General features: G+C 38.1%; 1 protein-coding gene across 17 annotated transcripts in view; it reads right to left on the bottom strand.

Annotated features, from left to right (window-relative positions):
* dmd (dystrophin) overlaps positions 1 to 23,957 on the bottom strand; it is a 419,464-nt gene that overhangs the window by 202,334 nt on the left and 193,173 nt on the right. For 16 of the 17 annotated variants that reach the window (XM_044188364.1, XM_044188362.1, XM_044188369.1 and 13 more), the window contains exons 10-16: positions 19,919 to 20,047; positions 16,856 to 16,951; positions 16,147 to 16,245; positions 13,794 to 13,975; positions 12,138 to 12,288; positions 8,882 to 9,001; positions 2,916 to 3,017 (exon numbers count right to left, since the gene is read on the bottom strand). In XM_044188364.1, coding sequence (XP_044044299.1) covers positions 2,916 to 3,017; positions 8,882 to 9,001; positions 12,138 to 12,288; positions 13,794 to 13,975; positions 16,147 to 16,245; positions 16,856 to 16,951; positions 19,919 to 20,047 — 879 coding nt within the window. The remainder of the gene's footprint in view (positions 1 to 2,915; positions 3,018 to 8,881; positions 9,002 to 12,137; positions 12,289 to 13,793; positions 13,976 to 16,146; positions 16,246 to 16,855; positions 16,952 to 19,918; positions 20,048 to 23,957) is intronic. The other variant, XM_044188368.1, reaches the window with a different exon arrangement.

Below are 23,957 nucleotides of genomic sequence, written 5' to 3'. Positions count from 1 at the left end.
GACAGGGGAGAGGAAAGGAACAGACAAGGAGGAAACAAGAGGAAAGAGAAGAGGAGATGAAAAGATGAAGAGAGGAAAGAACAGAAAAGAAGAGCAGAGGAGAGAAATGAAGAGATGAGATGAGGGGAAAGGAAAGAGGAGGAGAGGAAAGAGGATAGGGAAAGAAGAGGAAAGAAGAGAAAAGAAGAGGAGGATAAAGAAGTGAAGAGGAAAGAGGAGAGAAGAGAGGGGGTGAGACAAGAACAGGGTTAGATAGGAGAGGTAACAAGGAGATGAAATGAGGAAAGGAGAAGAGAGGAGGGGTGATGATGGGAAAAGAAAGGAAAGAAGAGGAGAGGAAAGGATAGAGGACAGGAAAAGAGGAGAAAAGAAGAAGAGGATAAAGGAGAGGAGAGGAGACAAAAAGAAGAGAGTAAATGAGGAAAGGAGAATAGAGAGAGGAGATGACAGAAGAAGAGTAGAGAAAGGAGATCCATAGAAATCCAAAGAGAAGAGATTGGTAGAACGAAGAAATGAGAGGAAGGAGGGATGAACAGATGAAAGGCAGAGAGGGAAGAGTAGGGAAATGAGGAGACAGGAAGAGATGGAGCAGGAGAGGAAAGAATCTGGAAGGCAGTGTCTCCTGTTGGTACTGACAGCTCTTGACTGCAGCATCATCCTCAAGCCTACTGTCTATGACAGCATCTCTCCCTCTCCCCAGGATTACAACGTGAATATTTCTGTTATCAGCACATGGACAGTTCATTTGCAACCAGAGCCTGGGGTGGCACTTGAACAAGTATTTAGCCAGAGAACAGGGGAAATTGAATTCAATGTATTTCCGGATGTTTTGAATAATTAATCAAATTAAATTTGGTTCTTATGGATGTCTCTAAGCCATTGCAGCCAATGATCCCTCATTAGAAAACACAGTGGAGAGGTTATTTCATGATGAATCTGCACTTATCTGTGAAACAGAGTAATCACACTTCATCAAATGGGCCCCCGATGCCCCTAGTTCCACAATGTGTGCACATTAGGCACAGGTACAATGTAAATATATACAGAATGTACAAAGACTTTCAAACAAGAGTCCAGCATTCAAAAACTGAATTATCTAGATTTTATTATAGTGTTATTGAATAAAAAAACATCAGGAAAATAATCTCTTAATAAAAGGTATATTTGGATCTAAATAATAAAAGATAATACTGATATAGCGCCAATGTTAAAGCCTTAAAATGTCTTCTATTTAATAAATCGAACAGTAAACAAAGGGTGACTATGACCCGAAGGGCAGCAATGCAAATCCAGTTTTGGGCTTTTAATTAAGGCTGATCAGTTAATCGTGTATAATCCAATGTTGTGATTTTAGCTTCCTCAAATATTAATCACAAAACATGAGCAAATCGGATTTCATGACATGATCTAATTTCCTTTACAAAGTCTGCTGTGGCTAAAAATATCAACTGCAAAACGCTGATAAAGGACAGATAAAATAAGAGTAATTTCTAATATGAAAGTCATCAAAAAGAGCATCTAATTAACAATCCTAATCAAAATATATATTTATGCTGTAGATAAAGTTGTGGAGTCCTAACTGATTTTAAGATGAAGGTATACAATGCTTTGTGAAAGATGATAAATTGCATTTGTGCATATTGTTGCTGTTACAATCACATGTAAGATAATTATACAGTAGGGCATTTTTTTAAGGGATGGCAATGTCAGGTGGTCAGTCCACCTCTGAAAAATCAGATTGAAAAATCTCAACAACCATTGAATAGATTGCCATGAAATTTAGTGCAGACATTCATGGTCTTTGTGAACTTTCCCTTGACTTTTCCTCTTGCACCATCAAAAGGCCAAAATATTAATTTGTCAAATACTTTTTGACCAAATACCTGCAAAAGTAATGACATTCCCATCAGCCTCAGCTGTACGTTGTGTTTAATATAGTTGATGAAAACACAGTACCGCACGTTATCAGTTCTTCATGCCTAGTCCGTCACCCCATTTACACCTGGCATTAACATGCTATCTACATCTGGATATCTTATCTGGATAAAGACATGTTGATGCCTTGTGATCGCTTTGTGACTGGGTCGGCCACACCACATCTGAAAAATGAAGGGATCACCAAAGTTATTACAATTCATCATGAGGGGAACATGAGTGTCTGAACATAATTTCATGGTAATCTATCTGATAGTTATTGAGACATTTCAGTCTGGACAAAAGAGGTGGACTGACTGACCAACATTGCCATCCCTAGAGTCACGTGGCTAGTGTGGCTAAAAGTATAAACTGTATCTCTTACACTTCTCTAGCTCATTTTTCACATCTTTGCTTACATAGCACTCCATACAATATATCATAAAATCTCACAAGTGGCTTAACATGATCTTTATGCTCACACCATCCTCACATAAATCAACTACTGCCATACACATCCCACATATTTTTTGAAGTCTGTCTTAAAACAAAAGTCATTTACCCATATGGACACTGAAACAGTTTTTGCTTGCTGTAATCATTCCTCTTGTTCATACTGGCCAGTAGAAGTGATGGGGAACAAAATCCAGTCTTATTTTTGGGCAAAAATGTATTCAAAATTTTATCTGAAGTTAATATGAGACTTCAACAGTCTGAGTTAGACAAATCAAGTGGGTATCTTCCAGAGTTACAGACATTTTAGTGCAAAATTCCCTCTTTTTGTTACTATCCTTCTATGAATATGAAGTCTGTTTCATCTTAAAATTTCTCTTAAAGCCTTCAGAATGTGGGAGTAGACACGATTTGGATGATCTAATCTCATTATACATGCGGCAAATGCTGCTGTGATCCTGCCTCAGCTTACACACGCGCACATGCACACACACACGCACACATACACACACACACACACACACACAAATGCACACCTGCGCTCTTACCTGTTCATTAGTGAAGTGCTGCCATTTCAGTAAAATCTCCTGAAGCAGAATCCACCGTTCCTCTGTCCATCTACAAATGGCTGCCCAGCGGTCACCTAGCACCTGCACACACATACACACACACACACATATAAATTGTCAATTAATGTCTACATTAACACAAAAATTCCTTTTGAATGATTTCCCCTGAGGGACTGAAACATTTTCATCACATTGCCTCAAAGGCTGATGGATTCACACGTTCACGTTACATTTTTTTTAGCTGAACCAAAAATGTAGTTTGATTCTCGTTCCTCTCTCCTAGTGGGATGGAGCTGACCATGATTGTGGAAGGGCATGAAATTCAGAGACGACAGGAACCACATATCCCTATATATTCTATCCACGTGAATGGAGTCCATTGACTGAACACATTAAATATAAACAATGATGATATGGAGTTTTATGCTAATCAAATCGAAAAAAGACTATTTTTAGCCCTTTTAAATTCATCATGCTGCAGGATAACATTTGAAGTTGTGGTGTTTCCCCGAGTTTTTGAGTTTTGAGTTTTTGTGTTAGTTGAGATCAAAATAAAGGCAGAGTTCAAAGATGGGTGTGGTCCAAGCAAGGGCGCCAGTAGTAGGGGGGTAGGAAATAGGGAAGGGGCCACTGACCCCCCACTTAATGGCCCTGGCCCACATTTGTTTTAAGTTGCGTATCACTGTATCCCAGTTTCAATTATTCTCGTCCACTCTAAGACATTAGTTAAATTTTGCTATGTGAGGCTGTGTGTTAGGACATGGCATTGAGTTCCATTCATTGTTGACAGCCTAACCCTAACCATAACCAATTCATACCTTACCCTAAACTTAACCTAACCTCAATTCACACCTTACCCCTAACCTTAATTAACCAGGCCCTCAGAAATGCTGTTTTGCCTCTTTAGGACCGGGCTTTGGTCCCCATGAGGACTACTGGTCCCAACAAGGTAGGTGTTTGTACCGGAGAAGGTCCCAAAAAGGTAACAAAAACGCGCACAAGAATAGCTGCACAAACTTGTGTGTGTGTGTGTGTGTGTGTGTTATGACAACAGAGTACAGGAACAAAACAGAGAGAATAAGACCTGGTATGGGATCTGGGATTTTAAATAGGAGTAAATCAGTATTTACTCCTATGCAGAGAAGAAGGCTAGTTTAGTGAGGGAAAATGAGATGACTTGCTATCAAACACAAGAACTCAACTAAACTTGTTAAGCAGCATGCTGGAGTCAAGAAAGAAGATGTGAAAAAAACTCAAATATAATATGCAAAAACCTTCGTAGCAATATTTCAGGGCAGTACAACAAATATGTACCAATACATGGAGATTTGTATAGTGCATGCATTGTGAATAATTGCAATGAAATATGTAAAAACAGGTCCGACCCATGAGTACTTAGAGTACCCATGAGAACTTAGTACTCATATAATAATAATAAATAAGTAGTAATGACTACTGAGTACGTATGGGTTGGAAAGTCAACATGTTGACCGGTGTCGTGGCTGGTGTGATCCCTTTGCAAGATGGTCTCTACTTGCAAATAATATTCCATTGATCTTTACCTATTCAGGTACAAAATATGGGCAAAAATATGGGGACACTTCTGTCAACATACTTTTTACAGTGGTCCATATACTTTTGGCCATGTGCATCATGATTCTCAACCAACTTTTGTTGTCAGCAACATACACAACATTCACCCAAACGAATATTACAAGTTTTTAAAGTGATAGACCAGGAAAAGTTTGCAGGGGGTTTTTTTCAGTTCCGTTTTTGTGATCTAACCTTACATACCCACTAATAAAGATAATGCACCTAGAAATATCTGGTGAATGAACACTTTTAAGAGCTGCAGTTTTGCCATGAACCATTTTCTATACTACACTATGGAAGCAAACACAGGCTGTAATAATTATAATTTAAAAAGCAATGAAATACCTAATCATGAAATCAAACATTACTGAATATTTAATGTTGAAATTCAAATGCCACTGAATTTATTGCAATGAAATATTTTACTTTGAAAACCATCTGTCTGGATTTGTTTGGTTTGAATTCCTCTCTGTAAAATCTACAGAAGGTAATTTCAAGTTTAACAATTTCAAAGATTTTTTTATTTTGTTCTGGGTTCACAAATTCTGCCGTATAAACAGATAATGAATGACAATATAATAAAACACAGTCGTAATAATATAAAATATGCCTTCATATGAGAAGTTATAATTGTTGACAAATACTGTACATTAATAAAGACTTATAAATGACCTTATAGCTGCTTACAACTACATTATACTGTGTTATAAACCATGTTTATATACTGCTTATAAATGCTAAATAAGGGAATTTAAATTAAAGTGTTTCTGAAAATTCAAGTAAGCTGTATTTCCAATGGCTCATCTGAACTTCTCTCTCCTGGATCACATGACTGACAGAACATAACCTGATAAGGTAGATCGAGTCCATTCAGGCTTGAGTGAATATTCTTGATGTATGGGTGTTCAAGTTTGAATTTTTCATCTTTAATTTTGGTGTCTGAACTTTACCAATCCAAATTTGAGCCTGAATTTTTAGATTTGAAAATGACTCGACAACTTAAACATAGCTATTTGAATATTGGACACTTACATTTTTAGCTGAATTTGTGGGGAATAAAACAACTTAAAATGAAGTTTTTTGAAAATTCACCACTTGAAACTGCCTTTTGGAAATTTCAAAGAGGGGCATCCAAACCACAGGAATTCAGATGGTTTTCAAAGTGTAATACAGTAAATGGACTGCATTTATATAGCGCTTTTCTACCTTAACAGACAAAGCGCTTTACAATTTGCCTCTCATTCAGCTGTTCAAACACACACTCACACAGTGATGTTGGAGGAGCTGCCATGCAAGGCACTGGCCTGCCCATTGAAAGCAATTTGGGGATCAGTATCTTGTAGGAGGAGCCGGGGATTGAACCACCAACCCTGGGATAAATGGACAACCTTCTCTACCTACTAAAATAAATATTTTAATGCTATAAATTAAGTGGTTTATAAATTTCACAGTTAGATATTCAGTTGCTTATAGGATTCAAATCATTATGGACCTTACTTACTTTCAAACTACTCCTATGAGAGACTAAAATGTTAATCAACACATAGTTTCCATTGCGCTTCTCTGTCTGTTGGTTATATTTGGTATGTTATATTATAGTTCTTTTACTTGGTCCAGCCTAAAGATCTGAACACAGTATGTGCATTAAAGCATCTGGGAGCACTGAAACACACACACACACACACACACACACACACACACACACACACACACATACACACAGAGGCTGTGAGCTGTAAAAGTTTATTTTTCCTGACTCCATTGTGTCGGCGTATTGGCAGCTGGCTGTTAGCTGAGTAAAATAGGAGAGACACTCTTCCGTTTCATTTAACTGGCAAAGACAAAACCCGCAGTGTGTCCACTGAACAAAGTCATCAGTGTGACAGAGAGACAGAGATAGGGGAGGGCGGTGAGGGAGGAAAGGAAATGAAAAGACAATGAGATGCAAAAAAGTGAGAGACAACCGAGCGGGTAAAGACAGACGTGGAGAGAGAGGCTCAGCAGGTTAATCTTAAGATGAATGGCCTGTAATTAATCAAGTGACAGTTAAACAGCGGGGAGAAGTCAGGGAAGGCACCTTCTATTTTCATTTTTACATTCCTGCACACAGTGTTCTCTCTCATCTATTTATCTCTCTTATCTTGTATTTAGTAATAAAGTGCATTGCAGGAAACAATGCAAGCACACCTCCAGACATTAAAAAAGAAAAGTCAAACACGAAGTTGCTTTAGGTTTCTAATGGTGTTAAGTGTGATTATACAGTACTTTGCATGCAGCACAACCAATGTGTTACCTGCATTTTAATTGCTTAATATGACATGATGAATTCAAGATACTCGCAGCAGCATTGTGTCATTACTATTTGTGCAAAATATTATATTTGTGCAAATTACTTTCTTCTTTTTTTTGGAAGGAGTTTCTGACTAAAGTTTTGGAGGAGACATTCTCATTTTCAGCTAATCTACTTTCAGTACAGAGCAGCTTACTTTTATCCACAGCTCCTCAGACCTTTTCTCCCCAAGGAAGAGTTTCAGTCGCATCCAATTATCCAAATTTCTTCATTTCCTGTTGTGTGTAAGGCGAGCTCTGCTCTACCTTAGCTGGCTTACTTGCACCTTCCCCAACGACAACATATTGAATTCCCAAGATGAAATCACCATGACTTCCCCTTTTCTCCTTGCATCAACTTCCTGTTTTCCACCAAGTCTGCTCTCCATCTCAGTTCATATCATATCATATGCAGCTTACTGTGGACACAACCTTTACTTGCAATCCAGGTTGCAGTTTGACATCACTGTTAAAATATGCTTTATTTGGTGTTCTCCTTACACATGGACAGATTATCATGATCACGGACCTGAAGCCAGATACAATTTTAATGTACACGTCAGGAAATGTAATCTCTGTCTGTCAGATCTGATGAAAGATCTAAAATATAACAGACAATCAGAGAGACGTTTGTCCAAATCAGAAGGATAAACAGATAAACAAAAGTGTTCGCTCCTTTAACTACAGCACTGTCTAGCTCACATCTCTAGCTTCTTTTACAAAACACCTATATAATTATATTGCAATTTTATTTACATATAGGCTTACTCCCATGTAAACAGAGTCCTCTTACACATATTTCCACACTCTTAGGGCCACCCTTGACTTCAGGGCCCTGGGCACATGCCCACTTTGCCCATGTGGTAATCCATATATGTACTTACAAGGGCTGTGACTAGGGCTGGGTATTGACCTCAGTACTGAGGTATTGAAAGTATTGAAAGCTGGCACCGAGTGCTTGCTCAGATACTTCTCTTTATCTATTTTTTTAATTTCGAACTCTTCTTCTGCAATGGTTTAATGGTGTGTGACTGGAGAATTAGCGCCACCAACTGTATACCTCAAACTCAAACTCAAATATTCACATAGCAGTAGTGGATGGAAACGCATATTAATCACATTTTCTTTTGCAGATTTTCTAGAAATTAAGTTAAGTTTTGTGCTACATTTGGCAGGAAACTTGACTGGGGATTAATTAATATCTGGAAATATATCAGAATCTAAACAATTAAGAGTCTGAAGGAAAAACCTTACTGCACCTTTCACAACCAGCTCTACTTCAAACTAACAAAACTAAAACCTTAATGCAACAATTATTTATTGATCCAAAAACATAAAGGATCTTTTCTCTTCCACAGCAAGGTCCAAGGTCAGAATAGCAAGCCTGCAGCTTGTTGGGTAGTGTGTGAACGCTTTAGTGGTACACAAGCTGGTCTACTTGTTTATCCAATGCCCTTGTATCAGCAGCTTGGCTAATCAATTTCAGGGTGAGATAAATTCCAACAACTGAATCCTAGACAAAGACAGCAATAGATGTAATGGTGCTTCAACATGGGGCAGCATGCTGCAATTAAGTCTAGTATATTAGGAAGTAGTGGAAATCAGTGGCTGCAGTTTTAATAGATTTCAGCTTTATTCTTTGCAGTGTATGGGAGTTAACAAGGGGAACTAAGGCCCATACATCAGAGGCTAAGACAAGCGTGGAGAATTAACCGCACAAACAGGCAGCAAAGTCTGGCTCCTAGCAGGAGTCTGTATGATGATAACTTATAGAGTAAACAAAATCAGCAGAAAGCTACAACACACACGTACAGCACAAGCACATCTCGCTGGCAAGGTCTAATTACTGCGCAACACCAAAGACAAAACCATCTCCCGTTCAATCTATTTTCCCCAAGAAACAACAACAACTGCCGTCTGCTGAGCCTACTCCCACTGAGAAAGAATGAGTGAGCCAGTGAGAGGACGAGGGAGCAATGAGTGGCGAGAGAAAGAGAGGTGATAGTGTGTGCACGTGTCCTTACCTGAAGTTTGCTCTCCAAAGCAGCAGTGGCGCTGTCTCCGCTGTTCTCGTCCACCACCACCACCATGTGGGTCAGAGAGTTCACCCTCACCTGCTCCAGCTCCAGGTCCTCCTGCAGGAGCTACAAGACAGGCACGCACACATAAATATAGCACAACAGTAAAAACACACACACTTGAAAACTTTATTCAAACTTCAAAATGTTCAGTTCTTTTAGGAAGTCTGAGACTCTATTCAGATTGTTGACATCTTTCATACTTTTTAAAATAGTAAATTTTTTGAACATTCCATCCATCTTGGAATCTTTTCAACTCCTCTTCAACCCCTTCATACTCATTCATACTCGCCTTTTTTTTAAACAAGTCTTCACCCTTTGTACTTTATTGCATTAGTTCATGCCTTTCATACACTTCATACAGAATGTATGCATTAATATTTAGACAAACGTGTCCTCTCTTACACAAAGTCACATCTTAAGCAATATGAATTAAAATAATTAGAATTTTAGCCTTCAAAGCAACAGTTCAGTCTTACACTTCAACTGTCACTTCAAATCCTTTCAGGTCTCAGATCTTCACCTTTCCACAAAAAACTTCACTTTGCTAACTTCCACAACTTTCACTGTTCATGCACAATTTACCCTCTTTGCTTTCCTAGCTTACACTTCAGGTGACAACTGGCCCTAATTTCTTTCTTCCACTTCTGAGCCTTCCAGCTGAATTTATCACTTACATAGGACATTTCAACTCCTTTCAGTGCTTCAACTTAACTTTCAACTTCTTTCGACACTTTCACTGAAGTTCCCAGAGCCCAGTGTGATGTCTTATGATTGCTTGTTTTGTTCAACTAACAGTCTAAAACCCATTGAAATTACAATGATATTAAAAAGTAAAGCAGCAAAACCTCACACCTGAGAAGCAGAAAACAGCTAATGTTTGGCATTTTTGATTGAAAAATGACTAAAATTTATTGTTGTCAATTGACTAATTGACTAATCATTTCAGTACTAGTCTTAAGCTCTCAAAATCAACATGATACATATGCCAAATTTCAAAATGACTGTTGCGAGAAGGGAGGGAGAGGGAGAAATGCTAGCTCAGAGCTTTCAGTTCATGGCTATACAGTCTAACTGTTCATGCTGGATTGTGTATGACCAGCAACACATGGACAAAATTTAATTAAAGATCCCCCCTAGGCACAGTAATTAAATTGTCATTGTAAATTTTTAGAAGAAGAGAGTTTTTTCAGTGAGAAACTCTCCAGTTCCAATAGTTTAAATTTTTCAGTCTGTATACATACTGAAACTACTATATGACACCATTTCACAAGATCATAGTCTTATTAAAAATCAAATACAATGCCATATCAGTTCCAAAATATGCTACAGTTAGATGTTATTCTACCTTTACTACCAAATATTGCTGTAATTAGATGCCACTTTTAATGCTACCAACATGGTAAATGGTAAATGGACTGTACTTGTATAGCGCCTTTCTAGTCTTACAATATTGAAATACAATAAGCAAAACAGCACCCCCAGTCTTTGGATTTACATTTACATGTCACCATGCTCTTTTGGGGCCAACATGAAAAAGAAAATGTGTCAGGACTCTCATCAAGGCGGGTCATCAGTTAGGCCGTTACTTGCTTGAACATCTGCTGCTTTGCTCATGGGCGCTTGTGGCAGAAAGGAGAGAAGGCGACCAGGCCTCACTGACAACTGGATTACTGTACAAAAACACAACTTTATAACTGTGTTCACTGATTTTGATGAAACTAGTGATATGGGGCACTGAATTTGATTAATTTACTGTTTATCAGACCACAAATGAGACAAGAATTAGCTTTGAACAATAGACACTGCAGCATTTCTGGGGGCCATTTGCAGCATCACAGAGATAGGACAGACAGACAGCTTTACTTGCTGCTGAGTAACCACTAATTACTGCTTATCTAGTTAGTGGTCCTATTAACTGACTCTGCCCGGACTGGGAACACAGAGCTGCGGTTGAGTGATGTTGTTTACACTGTTAGCAACAGTGGCTAGAAAAGCACCTCAGTAACGTCTTTGTCGTCAGAGTCCTGTTCAGAGCCACTGTAATTCACCTCCGTACTGTATTCCATGTTGGCCCTGAAAACCTCCTCCTCTCTGCGGTCCAAAGCAGTTTTCTTTTTCATTTTCAAATTGTTAGAAAATTTCGTTTTCATTTTCATTTTGACTTAAATAGTGTTTGCATAAATGGAAAATCAGGATTCATTGTTTATATTTCATTTTCAAATTTTAATTAACATTTGAATATTGTCCACTGTACAGTGGGTTACCGCTCTAAAATTAAATGTCAAACAGATTTACCATTTTCATTTTAATATAGTCATAGAACGGCCATAGAAGTATGTGAAAATGAAAATGAAAATTGGATTATTGCATTTTCATTTTCATTTTGACTCAAATAACACATACACATTTGAAAAATTATAATGCTATTGTGGAATTACATTTTCAAGTTTACATTATCGTTTGAATATTGTTTATATGCTTCCATAGAGGTGGTTCATATATTGTTTTTAAATGGGGAAGGGAAAAAAATCATTGCATGACAGCTCCTGTGGCACTTTAATAGGTGTCAATACTCAAAGCCATACTGTAAAAACAACCAGTACCAAAAAATGCTATTGATTAAGGTGGCTACGCCGCAACTCAGGCATGTAAAAAGTAGCTGCAAATGTTAGAAGATGCAAAAAGACTCCTGAATAGCTAAACAAAGAATAAGTTATTTGAACAATTTCTGTTCAGTAGTTCTCGTTACAGCTGTGGAGGCCCCTGTGTGTAGAGCGGGCCACATACGTGTGAGTTTGTTTTGTTTGTTTTTCTATTGTAAGCTGTAAACATTAGCATGCCTGGCTAACTAGCGTACTTCGTCCAGTACCAACCTCACATTACTTCCAACATCCACATCATTAACTGCAGTAACTACATTCGTTTGTGGGGATACAAGTTATTGAAAAAAATCCCTCTACGCAACTAGCACCACTATGTGGAAGCCAATCCTGGATGCTACTATATTATGCTACTCTTTATTGGATTTAGGAAAGTTTGCAAAAACGGAAAGCTTGACAGACTTAGCAGCTGTAACTAAGGGGGGGGTGGGGCTTAGCAACAGTCAATTAACAGGATCATTTTAGCTTTATAACAACATGTTAGCCTGGATTAGTTAAGCCACATTTAAAAAACAGGGCTCAGGCCAGCAGCTGCCCACCTTGTGCTCTTCCACTTGGTGCTTGACATCCTCCAGGTCAGGACCCAGTGGTTGAGCCCCCATCCTCTTAATCCGTGTCTCTGTCACGTCCAACCAGTCTGTGAGCTGCTGCAACTGCTGGTGCTGCAGGTTCATCAGGACCTCATGGAGTCTGGGAGTGACAGACAATTCAGTGAGCTGTCAATCACATGTTGATACAGTGGGGGTTAGCCATTATCAAAAAGAGTCTTGCTCAAGAACAGTTCAGGCAGGCAGATGAAGGTTTGGTTAAACATGCTGATGCCCCAGGCAGTAACTACTGCTGATTTAATTGGTAGAAATGGTAAAAGCCACCTACCCTGCTCTTATATTCACCCCTGCATTATAACAGACCTTTGCTGTCTTGTCTAAGTGGTATTTGGTAGTCAAGGCCATGGCTGCACAGCTTTGTGCTTGAATCAACAAGATTATCAAAGGAGATAGCTGAACAGTTAATTAAATTTGGCTCAGTGTCAGTTATCATTGGATTCACCATAATTAGAAATGTCGCTGTTCTTTGTATCTATGACTGTTGGCTACTGTGGGGATCTTCATTCATTGTGTAAAAAGAGATGAAACTTTATTCATAGGCCTAAATTAAGATAGAAAAAAAGAATGTGAAATCATTTTGGCCTGAGGTATTCTATGAAGTTTAGTGTTGGATAGGATTTAAATCATTTGTGTGTTTGACTGTGTATCTACATCTTTCATTGGGTGAACTTCTCCCTAAGTTATTTTATCTTTTTTAATGTCTCCTGGTTTTTATTCCCAAATATTTCTAAGACCTTTGACTCTATTACCTCATTATATTATTTGGAATGGTAAACATCCTTGTTTGCAGAAAACTCTCCATCAGATTCCAAAACTCATTGGGGGCATGGCTTTACCTAACGTCCAATTTACTGTTGGGCTGCAAACATCCATTCCTTGTTGGATGCATTTTATACTTAAAACTTCACGTCTGGCCTAGGTCTCTATTGAGGTGAGTATGTGTAATCCAGTCTTGTGATCTGCTGTTTTGAGTGCAGCAATTACACTTGTCTTGGACATGCCAAAAGGCTACCCAGTCATTACGCTTTAGACTTGGACCCAGTTTCATAAAAACTCTCTCACTTTTCTTTGTTCCGTCCACTCTCATAATTTGGCATAATAAGGATTTGAAATGTTTTGAAAACCTTATTAATGTTTGCTTTGCATCTTTTTCCAAATACAGATACATTTGGTAGAGCCAAGACTATTTTATTCAGATACTTACAAGTCAGTTCCTGCCGAAGACCCCCCACGTAACCCTATAGACTCACCCTGAAAGGGTCATCTCAAAGAATATGTTGCTCCCAAGTGTCAAGTATTAGAATTGCATGGGAACAGGACTTAAATTTTAAAGTTTTTTTAAACTTTAATTATTTGAGCTTGTCCCACGGCTTTAGGAACAACAGTCCAGTTAAGTATAAGACATGGTGGTGAGGCTACGTGAAAAGTGCTGAAGTGATTATAACTGATCCAGATAGGAACATGAATATTCATATTAAATTTCATGGCAATCCATCCAACAGTTGTTGATATATTTCAGTCTGAACCAAAGTGATGGACCGACCAACAGAAAGACCAACCTAAAAACCTTTGAAAGAGTATATCTACCTGCTCTGTCTCTCCATGCTTGCCACTCTCAGGTGCTCCCACCGGGAGTTCAGGAGATTCATCTGCTCCCTTACTTCCGAGTCCTCCTCTTCACTCAGGTTCCCCTCCCCCAGCAGGGCAGCGCCAGCCCGGAGGACCCGCCCCACACTGCCCTGGTGGGTGGTCAGCTCCACCATGTACCCCTGGTGAGAGACAGAACGAAACATTTCACACACATATTCACAATGATTCCACTCATTTTGCTTAATTACCCCTCCAAATGAAGAAGAACATCACTACTCCTATGCCCCTTCTCCATTTACTTTAACTGATCTCAAAATACATTTCCACCTCTCACCTTAGTGCTTAATCAATTTTCTCCGAGCACTTAACTCTTATATAATCCTTCTAGGGTCTCACACAGGAAAATGGCCAGGGTTGATTTAATTTTGAGAGCATAGTAGTCGATAATAAGCCAGTGGTCCTGTAAGTCCACATCCATCAGAGTTAATTCAAGACCTACAGTTAGCTTTAAAACAGTTGCTCAGTGCTGTATCAGCTCTGCCAGTGGACAAAAACTTAAAAATCCACACATCAATTTAAAATAAGTGGATTTTTTTTTTTACTATTAGGGACCTATTAGGGACATCATCTTACTATTTAAGGGACCCAGGAAATATCTAAATATTTAAAATGTAAATTTGGGATGTTCTTTGTTATAGTTTATACTGTGTTGCCTTTTTCAGAGGTTTGTTCACATTCCATCAACAAAGAGCAGATACAGTTCTTTGGTGATGGGCCACTTTACACTCATTACTGCAGTATTTTCAAGCCAGGCCCTTCAGTGTGGTGGAGGGAGGCTCATTCGTTTCTCTAACTACACAGTTTTCCTAGTTATTGGACATGGTATGTTGGTATGGATTGATGGCTGCTATTACTTTAACTTCTTTATTGTTTTTCGGCTGGGTTTTGTCTGTGCAACACTAATTTAAAGGAAAAAAACTGTGCAGTTTTTTTTGTTTGTTCTATTACCACTGCAAGAAACACATTTTAAAATATTTAACATCTCATTATATAACTACATTTAACATCTTGTTATACTATAATTCCTTGACACATCTTTGTAGTATCAAACAGATGCTCTGTTAAGGAAAAAATAATCTTAAATTAACACTTTTCTGATACTATAACTAATTACTGCCCCCTTGATATTAACAGGACTTCACTGCTCCAGCTCCAATTTCATGTGTGTGCAAAGGCTCCACTAACACTTAACACTAACAATATATTTTTGTCATGATGAGATTTTAAAGAGGTACTCCAGCAATTGATGATTTGCCCACTGTACTTAACCATGTACACTATTTTGGCATTAAACATTTAAGTAGTAACACAGCCCTGCAACTGTTGTTTCAACTCAATTTCATTTACAACCAATGGACCTTACTGTCAACCTTTAAATGCGATGTAGCTTTGACTATAGGTTTATTGATTAATAGAAAATAGGTTTGTAAAAACTAAGAAAGCAAAACATTTGTGTTTCTCAATAATGCAACTCCTGTTGTAACGAGGTGCTTTGTTATGTTAAGTCGGCACAAATTATTCATTTTATTAAACAGAAAACTGACAAATTTCTCATATAAAGATAAAGAAATTGAGTAGATATTTTTACAACAATTTCTGCATTTAAACAAGTACTAAAATGTATGCTAGGTCAATGCTAAGTCAGTTGAGGTTAACAATATACTGTATGCTATTTTTTAACATTACATATTAAAGACATTTCAGTGTAAATACTGTGACACAAATTCAGGGTTGCATCTATTCAAAGATTTTAAGTTACAAACTAAGAAATGGAAGTTGTAGTCAACCTTGGTGTAGCTTTTAGTAAAAGTAGCTAAAGTTTATAATGTGTACTACAAAATAACAGGTTGGTTCAATTCAATTAAATTCAATTTTATTTATATAGCGCCAATTCATAACAGAAGTTATCTCATTGCGCTTTTCCTATAGAGCAGGTCTCGACCGTACTCTTTAAAATAACGCTTTGGTTAAAACTTTGAAAGCAAAACATCTTAGCGTTTCTGAAAAACACTAGATCTCTTGTTGTAATGAGGTGCTTTTATGTTAATGAACAATTTATGTGTCGTCATTGAGCTTAAACTAATTACATACTTTAAAGGCTATATTGGTTTTATAAATTTGAGCAGAATCAACTCAAAACTTGTTGACTTAACATAAAAAACATGTCAAGCTCACATGGGAGTATTTGTGCCAAGTACATGGATGCTCTGTTAAGGAAGAAAAAAAAAAGCTGTGCTGAGTAGTATAACTAATTACAGCCCCCTTGTTAAACCAGGACTTCTCTGCTCACCTCATGTGTGTGGAACTGCTCCTTTACCTCCTCCACATGGTTGGAGATGGGAGGCTGGCCTTGGAGTCCATCTTCAGCCGACAGCAGCCATGTCAACACCTTAAAATTCAAATTAATATAACATACTTGAAGGATAAGTCTGGCGATATTCTATTTTTTTCTTACTGTCAACAAATCCCATGAAATGTCCAAACCAAGAATGTGTTAGTCCATCTCTCAATACTTTCTGATTTCCCTATTCTGTCTGTGACTCTCAGCTCCAAGCCCATTCTTTCCTACTGAAGACTCAAACAGGAAAAACATTGCATTTGTTGGGGACTATTTTCAGCGGTGGATTAATCAAGTGTTTCTGGAAGCAGGACGGTGTATGTGAGACTGAGTCAAAATAAACTACAGTGTGTGTTCATGGTAATGAAGGAAAATGTCACCCAGTGCAACAGTATGGCTCACTGATGTGTTTTTAATAGCTTTTGGACAAAAATGGAGCTTTAGGGCACAGAGGAATAAGATATATCAGGCTTTGGATACACACATAATACTTGTTAGAAGGGTACATTCATTGTTGGTTTGGCTCTGCACATGGGATTTGTTGACAATAAGAAAAACATAGAAAATCACCAGACATACTGTATCATTTAAAAGAAGAAGACGTAAAATACATTAAATATAAGATATGTAACAGTTCTTTATCAGCACCATAGTACCATACCTCCTCCAGCGCAGCCTGGTAGCTCTCCAGGCTGGTGGAGCCTGGAGGCAGAGGACTGAGGCCCCGCTGTAGCTCCTCCTGGCTTGGACTTAGGAACTAGAGAGGGAAGGGATGGATAGGAGATAACGGGCAGAGATGGAACGTGATTATGGAGAGGGATATGAGGAGAAGAAGAGGAATAGAGCATGTCATGGTTAGAGGGTAGGATGGAAAAAGGGTTGAGAAGAGGGAGGGAAAGGAGGAGATGGAACAAGGAAGTAGACAGTATGTCAGAAGTGAGAAAAAGGGGGCAGGAAGGCAGAGAGATGAGTAGAAAAAACCAGGCAGCATGAAAGAAATGTGGGAGACAGAAAAGATAGAGAGAGATGAGGAGAGGCCTGTTAGTGTTAGCCATTACCGGTGCCTGACAAGCAGTTCTGGCCTTTGTCCAACCTTAACAACTTGTCCTCTTTTTCTCTGGGTTTCTCTTTCTCTCTCTCCCCATATCTCTCTTTGTATGCCAGCTACTGATCTGGACACTAACAACTTCTCTCTTTTCATCTCGGCTCCACGCTCCTCCTCTCACTCTCAAAGATACACAAGACCCATCCACGGTGCTAATAACTGTCCAGCCTCAGTCAGCGCCATTCTGTCTTTATGCCTGTTTTGTATTGCAAATGTGTTTGGTTTTGTTTGATGGTAGAGACTCAGAAATTACAGCTTGTAAAGTAATCAAATATAAAATACATATGATAATCTATAACATGCTCTCAATTTAAAATTTTACCTTTATGCACTATGTTGTCCATATAAAACATGTCAACTCTGTTCCTTATATGCTTGAAAGGGAAACTTTGTTGCAATGAGACAGGGGTTTTTATGCTAGGTTCTGCTTTACATCCTGCATTTCAAAGAACAGTGGGTGTGCTTGAATAAAGCTTATCTGACAAATTATCTTTTCTTCTTGCGATGCCTTTTAGGTGCCAGCCAAGTTAAGTCGAGCCCCCTGCTGGTACATTAAATATTTGACAGTCTCTGAATACATTCCACACGAAAATGTGGGCCACATTTAATTACGCAGCCCAGGGTGACGGCTTTGAAAAGGCAGCTGAACATTTTGAAATGTCATGTTTTGGAATAGAGAGGACATGTAAAAAAAAATGTACAAGACGGGTGGATGTACAGTAGCTAAATTTTTGTGTTTCAGGGTGCTGTTGTATTTAATGGTGACAGATAAGACACTTTCTTGCCAGTTTGTGTTTGTTTGTAAAGACAATGATGTACAGAGCAACTTTTTAGTTCGAATTAGCAACAGTTCAGTAAGAGCTACTTTGACTTAAAGGTGCTTTATTGCCGAGAGTTAACTGAGAATATCGATACCACTTTTGTGTCTGTATGCTAAATATGAAGCTAGAGCCTGTTGGTGATTAGCTTAGCTTAAAGCATAAAGACAGGAAACCGCTAGCGTGGCTCTGTTCAAAAGTTAAAAATCCGACTATCAATACATCTAAAGCTCTAAAGCATTTAGGAGGAGCTATTGGCAGAAATGGAAATTAATATTTCTAAGTATGTTTTCATTAGTGTATAATCACCTGAAAATAAGAATTGTTGTTTTCATTACCTTAGAATAAGCCATGTTGCACAAAGCATGAGCAGTATTCAAATGGTTGCCAACTGCAATTTCACTGCTATAAATGCCACTAAATCCTACACACTGTACCTTTTAAATCCGTAAACAAACATATATGTAAAAATTGCAGGATGGAGTTTTACAGGGACTACGTGCTAAAACTATTTCTTGATGACTAGTGGCAAAAGTAGAGAAATATCAAATAACGAAGAGGGCATCGCTAAAAAATACTGTTGTAAAAAGACGGCAGCCAGTGATTGCACAGCCAGCATTGGTCAGCTGACAGTAAACATGCTAGAAAATTAGCTCGCTAGCTGTAGTGCTAGCTCGACTACTGCTGCATTCACACAAGGTCGGTAGAATAGGAATAACAGGAAAACCTCTTGGCATTCAGACTTCAGAGAGAGAGAGAGCATTATTCTATTATTTAAATTATAGATTATTAAATTATCAACTTTTGTTGTGTCATGTATTTGGAACAGTTCAAGTGAAATTAGATGCAAACAAACAGTGTATAGTTCCTTTTAAATAAGATTAATTAATTATATTAGTGTTAATATTGGATTTTATTTGGTACAACTTGGAGACTGACGTAAATGTTTTTTTCTCACTGGGCTGCTTGTAATTACAGTCTGAACGATATGATGTGAACATGGCATCAGTCACGTGACCCTCGCCTTGCAGGTCTAAGAGGTCCCTTTAACAAAAGAGATACAATGATTAGTGATCTAGTGCTAGCTGGGTTTTTTTGGCATTATGCTAAGCTAAGCTAATTGACTCCTGGTTGTTGCTTCATAATTAACATAATTAATGAGAGTAGTATCCATCTTCTCATCTAACTCTCGTCAAGAAAGCAAATAAGCGTAATAAGAAGAAGTTTGGTTCATAATGTTGCTCACCTACATCGGCTATAAAAGTGCTGACTGTATCACTACTGATAAAAAAGAAGACCCCATAATAGTATCACTTCTGACTCATGAATTGTTCAAATGAATATATAACATCAATAGCAAAATTATATAAATTTCAAACCACGAATTAAGTTAAAACACAATGTGAATGACAGGAAAAAATGTCCTACTCAACAAGTCCCATAGTTTTATATTCAGTCTTAGAATTATTTTTCACTACAAGTTCAAAAATTTGGACAGTAATTCCACTTTTCAATGTGTTTCACTTGTCGCAGGTACAAGGGTAGCATAAGGCACACCATTTCTTAAGCATAAAATAAAAATATATATTTGAATCAGGAAGATTCTTTGAAAAAAGCACCTATGCACCTATGAAGACTTTTGTAGGTCCGTTTTCAAGATCAATCGTAGACTTGGTATGATGGACATTTTTTTGTCAATGACACAGACAGACAAGGGCAGACAAAACAACAGGTGTGCAGCCAAAACATGCAGCGACAGATGAGCGTTTGGCGTGGAGTGTTAGCATTACGAGACACGGACCTGATCAGTAAAACGCCTCCTCTTTTGCTCGGGCGACTTGACATATGCAGCCTGGGTGTAGGCATAGCTTTTATAGCGAGGCTGAGGGGAGGGACTCTGCACTCGCCCCTGAGCCACACTCACTGTGATCTGAGAGAGAGACGGAGAGATAGAATAGGATAGAAAAAGAATTGGCAGGAGTGGTAGGAGAGGCCAGAAAGGAGAGGAAGAAAGAATGCAAAACAGAGCAAAAGATCCAAAAGCCAAATTATACAGAGGAAGAAGCAGAAAATGAAGGAGCAGAGTGGAAGAAATGCAGAAGGCAGGAAAAGGGGACAGGAGTATACAGGGAGAGAGCGATGATGAGAAATTAAGATGAGGAGAGATGAGAAAGAGAAGCAGAAAAGAGGAGAAAAAAGAAACATGAATAATCACACATGAGCTCTGTTTCCATCCAAATGACAAGCTAATTTCAGGTGAACTTTCGAAACGGCATATAAAAAATAAAAAACAGATTAGGTGCATTTCCATCACCAGAGTGTCGAACAACACATTTACGAGAAAAATGGAAAGTCACAAAAATGTATATTGGGCAAGTAGTAATTTACTTTCATTTTAGCAAATGTTATAAATGTTGCCATATTTCATGCTCTCTGAAGATGAAAACAGAGAAATACTTCAACAAACTAAACTGTTTCAGGCATCTTACACAGTTCAGGAAGGATGTGGTGGACAACATTTCATAACATCCAAAGTCACTATAACTGTTTTACAATTAGACTGAAGCATTTACTTAACGTCATTCCTTTAGCAAAATGTACTTAAAGTGAAACTATGTAACTTTTGAAAAAAATAAATAATACATTCTTCCTCTTGTGGAAGAATGAAATGTTTAATTCAAAAGCAATAAAACACACCCTTGCTCAATTCAATAGACTCAGGAATTTTGCTGCTACAGTCTTACTTGCTCTGGTATGACCAGTATGGTGGCTAATGTTAGCAAACTTTAGATAGAATACTGTTGTATAACAGACATTATTGAGTCAGTTTGCTGACTTTATGACTCTTCTCTACTTGTGCGAGTATAACACTATATTTTAGCATTTAATATTATCTTACAATTGCCAAAGTTACATAGTTTGCTTTAAAGTATCCAAAGTTAAGTTTGTAGAATGGCCCATTTTATAGTGTATATTAATGGATTATTATTTATGTTGTATTAATGTGTAAGTAGTTACTAGTATACTGTTGTAATCAGTCAAGGTGGAGTTCGTTTTTATTACTTTATCTACTTTTGGGCAACCCCTCCCCAAAACAATCACTTGATAATAAGATTTTTTTTCACTGAAAAATGCATAACATTTTAGAAGTGAATCATACATCTTTTATGAAATATAAATTGCAACATAACTAGTAACTATAACTGTCAAATACTTGTAGTGGAATAAAAAGCATTATATTTCCTGAAATGTAGTGGATTTGAAATAAAAAGTAGCATAAAATAAAAGAGCTAAAGACACCTGACTAGTAATCTGACTAGGTTATGGTTTTCAAATTTGGTACTTAAAAAACTCCTTGGATGGAAACCCAGCTACAGATAATGCAGACATGAGAGAGAGACAGAGATTGACAGAGAGAGAACAGATGTGTTATGCAGAAAATGTGGACAGAATGAACAACAGACAGCAGCACAGAGTCAAAGCTAATGTTGTTATGAGCAGCTCCAGTTCAACAACCCTCTGTCCAGTTCCCACAGATCCACCACACCCATCCAGACACCAACAGGTTCTCTTACACATTCTCTTTCTGGTTGCTGATGTTTGAAAGTTACCATTTTTACATTTTGGTTTCGCTGCAGGGAAAGAGACCACTGGCCTGTTGGCATCAACATCCTGCCACACACTCACTCAGGCACATTATCACATATTACATATCTCAGACTAGCAGCAGCTCTGTAAAACTGCAGTCCTCAGCAATTTACCATCATCTGTCCTTTATTGGCTTGGAAGCAACTGACTGATTGTTAGTTTTATTAGATCGTATTTAGGGTTTACAATTAGAACACTGAAAGAAATATCTATGGTGGTTCATTAGTTTATTCTTATTTATTGTAACAAATCAGAAATAAGCTGAACTTTATAATGAGATTCCAGGCAATGTTCTTTTCTGTTTTTACTTTTTTTTTTTTGATAACGAAGTTGTGGTAGCAGTTGCTATGAGCAGTTAACATTTTTCAGAACAATTGAAAAGATTGTAGAGTTTGAGTTGTTATTTCTGTAACAACTAGTGCAGCTTTTCCAATCTCATCCACACTTGTTGCCATTTTTGTGGCTATTTTTCGGTTGCTCTTTTCTGTCATGGATGTAGCTACTGTATGTAGGAAGATGGTAACGATATACTTAATCCCACGTAAAAAGTTCTGATTAGTCGACTGTTTCTCCAACCGGCAGAAACAACTTTAAAACAGGGTTGAAAATCTCTATTATATTTAGTTATTAATGACTAATCAGTTGTTATAGTCCTGCACACAATCCCCCATAAAACCACAACTTGTGGTTTTTACATTTGTGTTTGCGTATGGAGCATATTTCCCAAAACGTTGAACTATTCTGTTAATTAACTGACACAATATAGAAATTTGTAATGATTAATAAAAGAAGCCATATCATGGTCATTTTAAGGTTCATACTTTTATTTTGGGTGTCTACTAGAATAGGTTTACATGCTTTAATGTTTAAAAAACACATTATTTTTCTCATACTGTTCATTGCTGCAGCACCTCTTTTCAGCCTCTGTCTGAAGCACTCCATTTAAGCTCCTATCTCTTGAAAGGCCCCCTCCCGAAAAGCCCAGTCAGCTCTGATTGGTCAGCTCCCACAGGCCTGAGCAGTTGTTGTGGGGACATTTCCATCAAAAAATAAAGTTATTCCACTGGGTCCTCACTTCCGCAGATGGTGGGAGTAGATGAAGACTTTTGTGTTGGTTCTTACAGCCAGCACAGCTATTGGCATGCTTTTCTCGTGCCTTGCACATCTCCGTGTTACCGGAGTCAGTGTTAGCAACAATTGCAGACAGCGAGGTAGATTCACTAGGTTTCAGTGGGCGGGACAGTAATCTAGCTGGAGGATGGTCACCTAGCTGGAGGTGGTACTGTGTTACATCGCGACTTAGATGTGGCGGAAGAAAAGGCTAGACTACAAACAAGGCATTTCAGGTAGTTAAGGAGCAGTGTTTTCTGTCAGAGAGAATAACTCTCTTTGGCTTGGACTTTGGGCTTTGAAACTTTGCAGACCTTTTACATGCACAAAAAAAGCTATGTAACATACTAAAGTAAAGGGAAAACCCCAGAAAGCATAATATGGCCTCTTTAAATCAAGCATGCAGCAGTACACTAGTAGTAAGTAAAAGTAGTTTACTTTGACATTTGGACTGGGGTCAGTTGGGAGTGCAGAGCTGCAGCTTTGGCACAATCTCTCCAAATGTTTTACATGCATGCAAAATTCCAAAGATCGCTTATTGAAATCAGAATCAGAAGGCAGGCGTTTCGATCCCGGCTTCCCCCAGCCCACATGTCGAAGTGTCCTTGGGCAAGACACTGAAGCCCAAATTGCTCCAGAGGGCTGTGACTTTGGTGTTGAGTGTGTGTGAATGCTTAATTAGTTTCTTTCAACTGATGAGCAATTGGCACCTGTCATCAGTGTATGAATGTGTGTAAATGGGGTGAATGTGATATGTAGTGTGAAGCGCGTGAGTAGTCGGAAGACTAGAAAGGCGCTATACAAGTACATTCCATTTACAATTTATTGATTAATTTGTTTATTTAAGTGTCCTGCACTTTATGGTGCCCAGCCCGTATGGGCTTACAAGACACTGGACAACAACAACAACCAGGATGGCCACATGACCAATCACAACATACAGTTCCAATTCAACATGTCAGAACATTCACTTTCCACAACAAATATGGTCTTATTATGATGGATATAGTGTTTTCTGTCTTAGTTTTTAACAAATCAGGGTTCCTCAACTGCATCTTTTCATACAAATGATTCAAGTTTTA

The sequence above is a fragment of the Siniperca chuatsi genome, linkage group LG24 (assembly GCF_020085105.1).
Source record: "Siniperca chuatsi isolate FFG_IHB_CAS linkage group LG24, ASM2008510v1, whole genome shotgun sequence".
Taxonomy (NCBI): domain Eukaryota; kingdom Metazoa; phylum Chordata; class Actinopteri; order Centrarchiformes; family Sinipercidae; genus Siniperca; species Siniperca chuatsi.
This window is presented reverse-complemented; position numbering and strand designations above follow the sequence as displayed.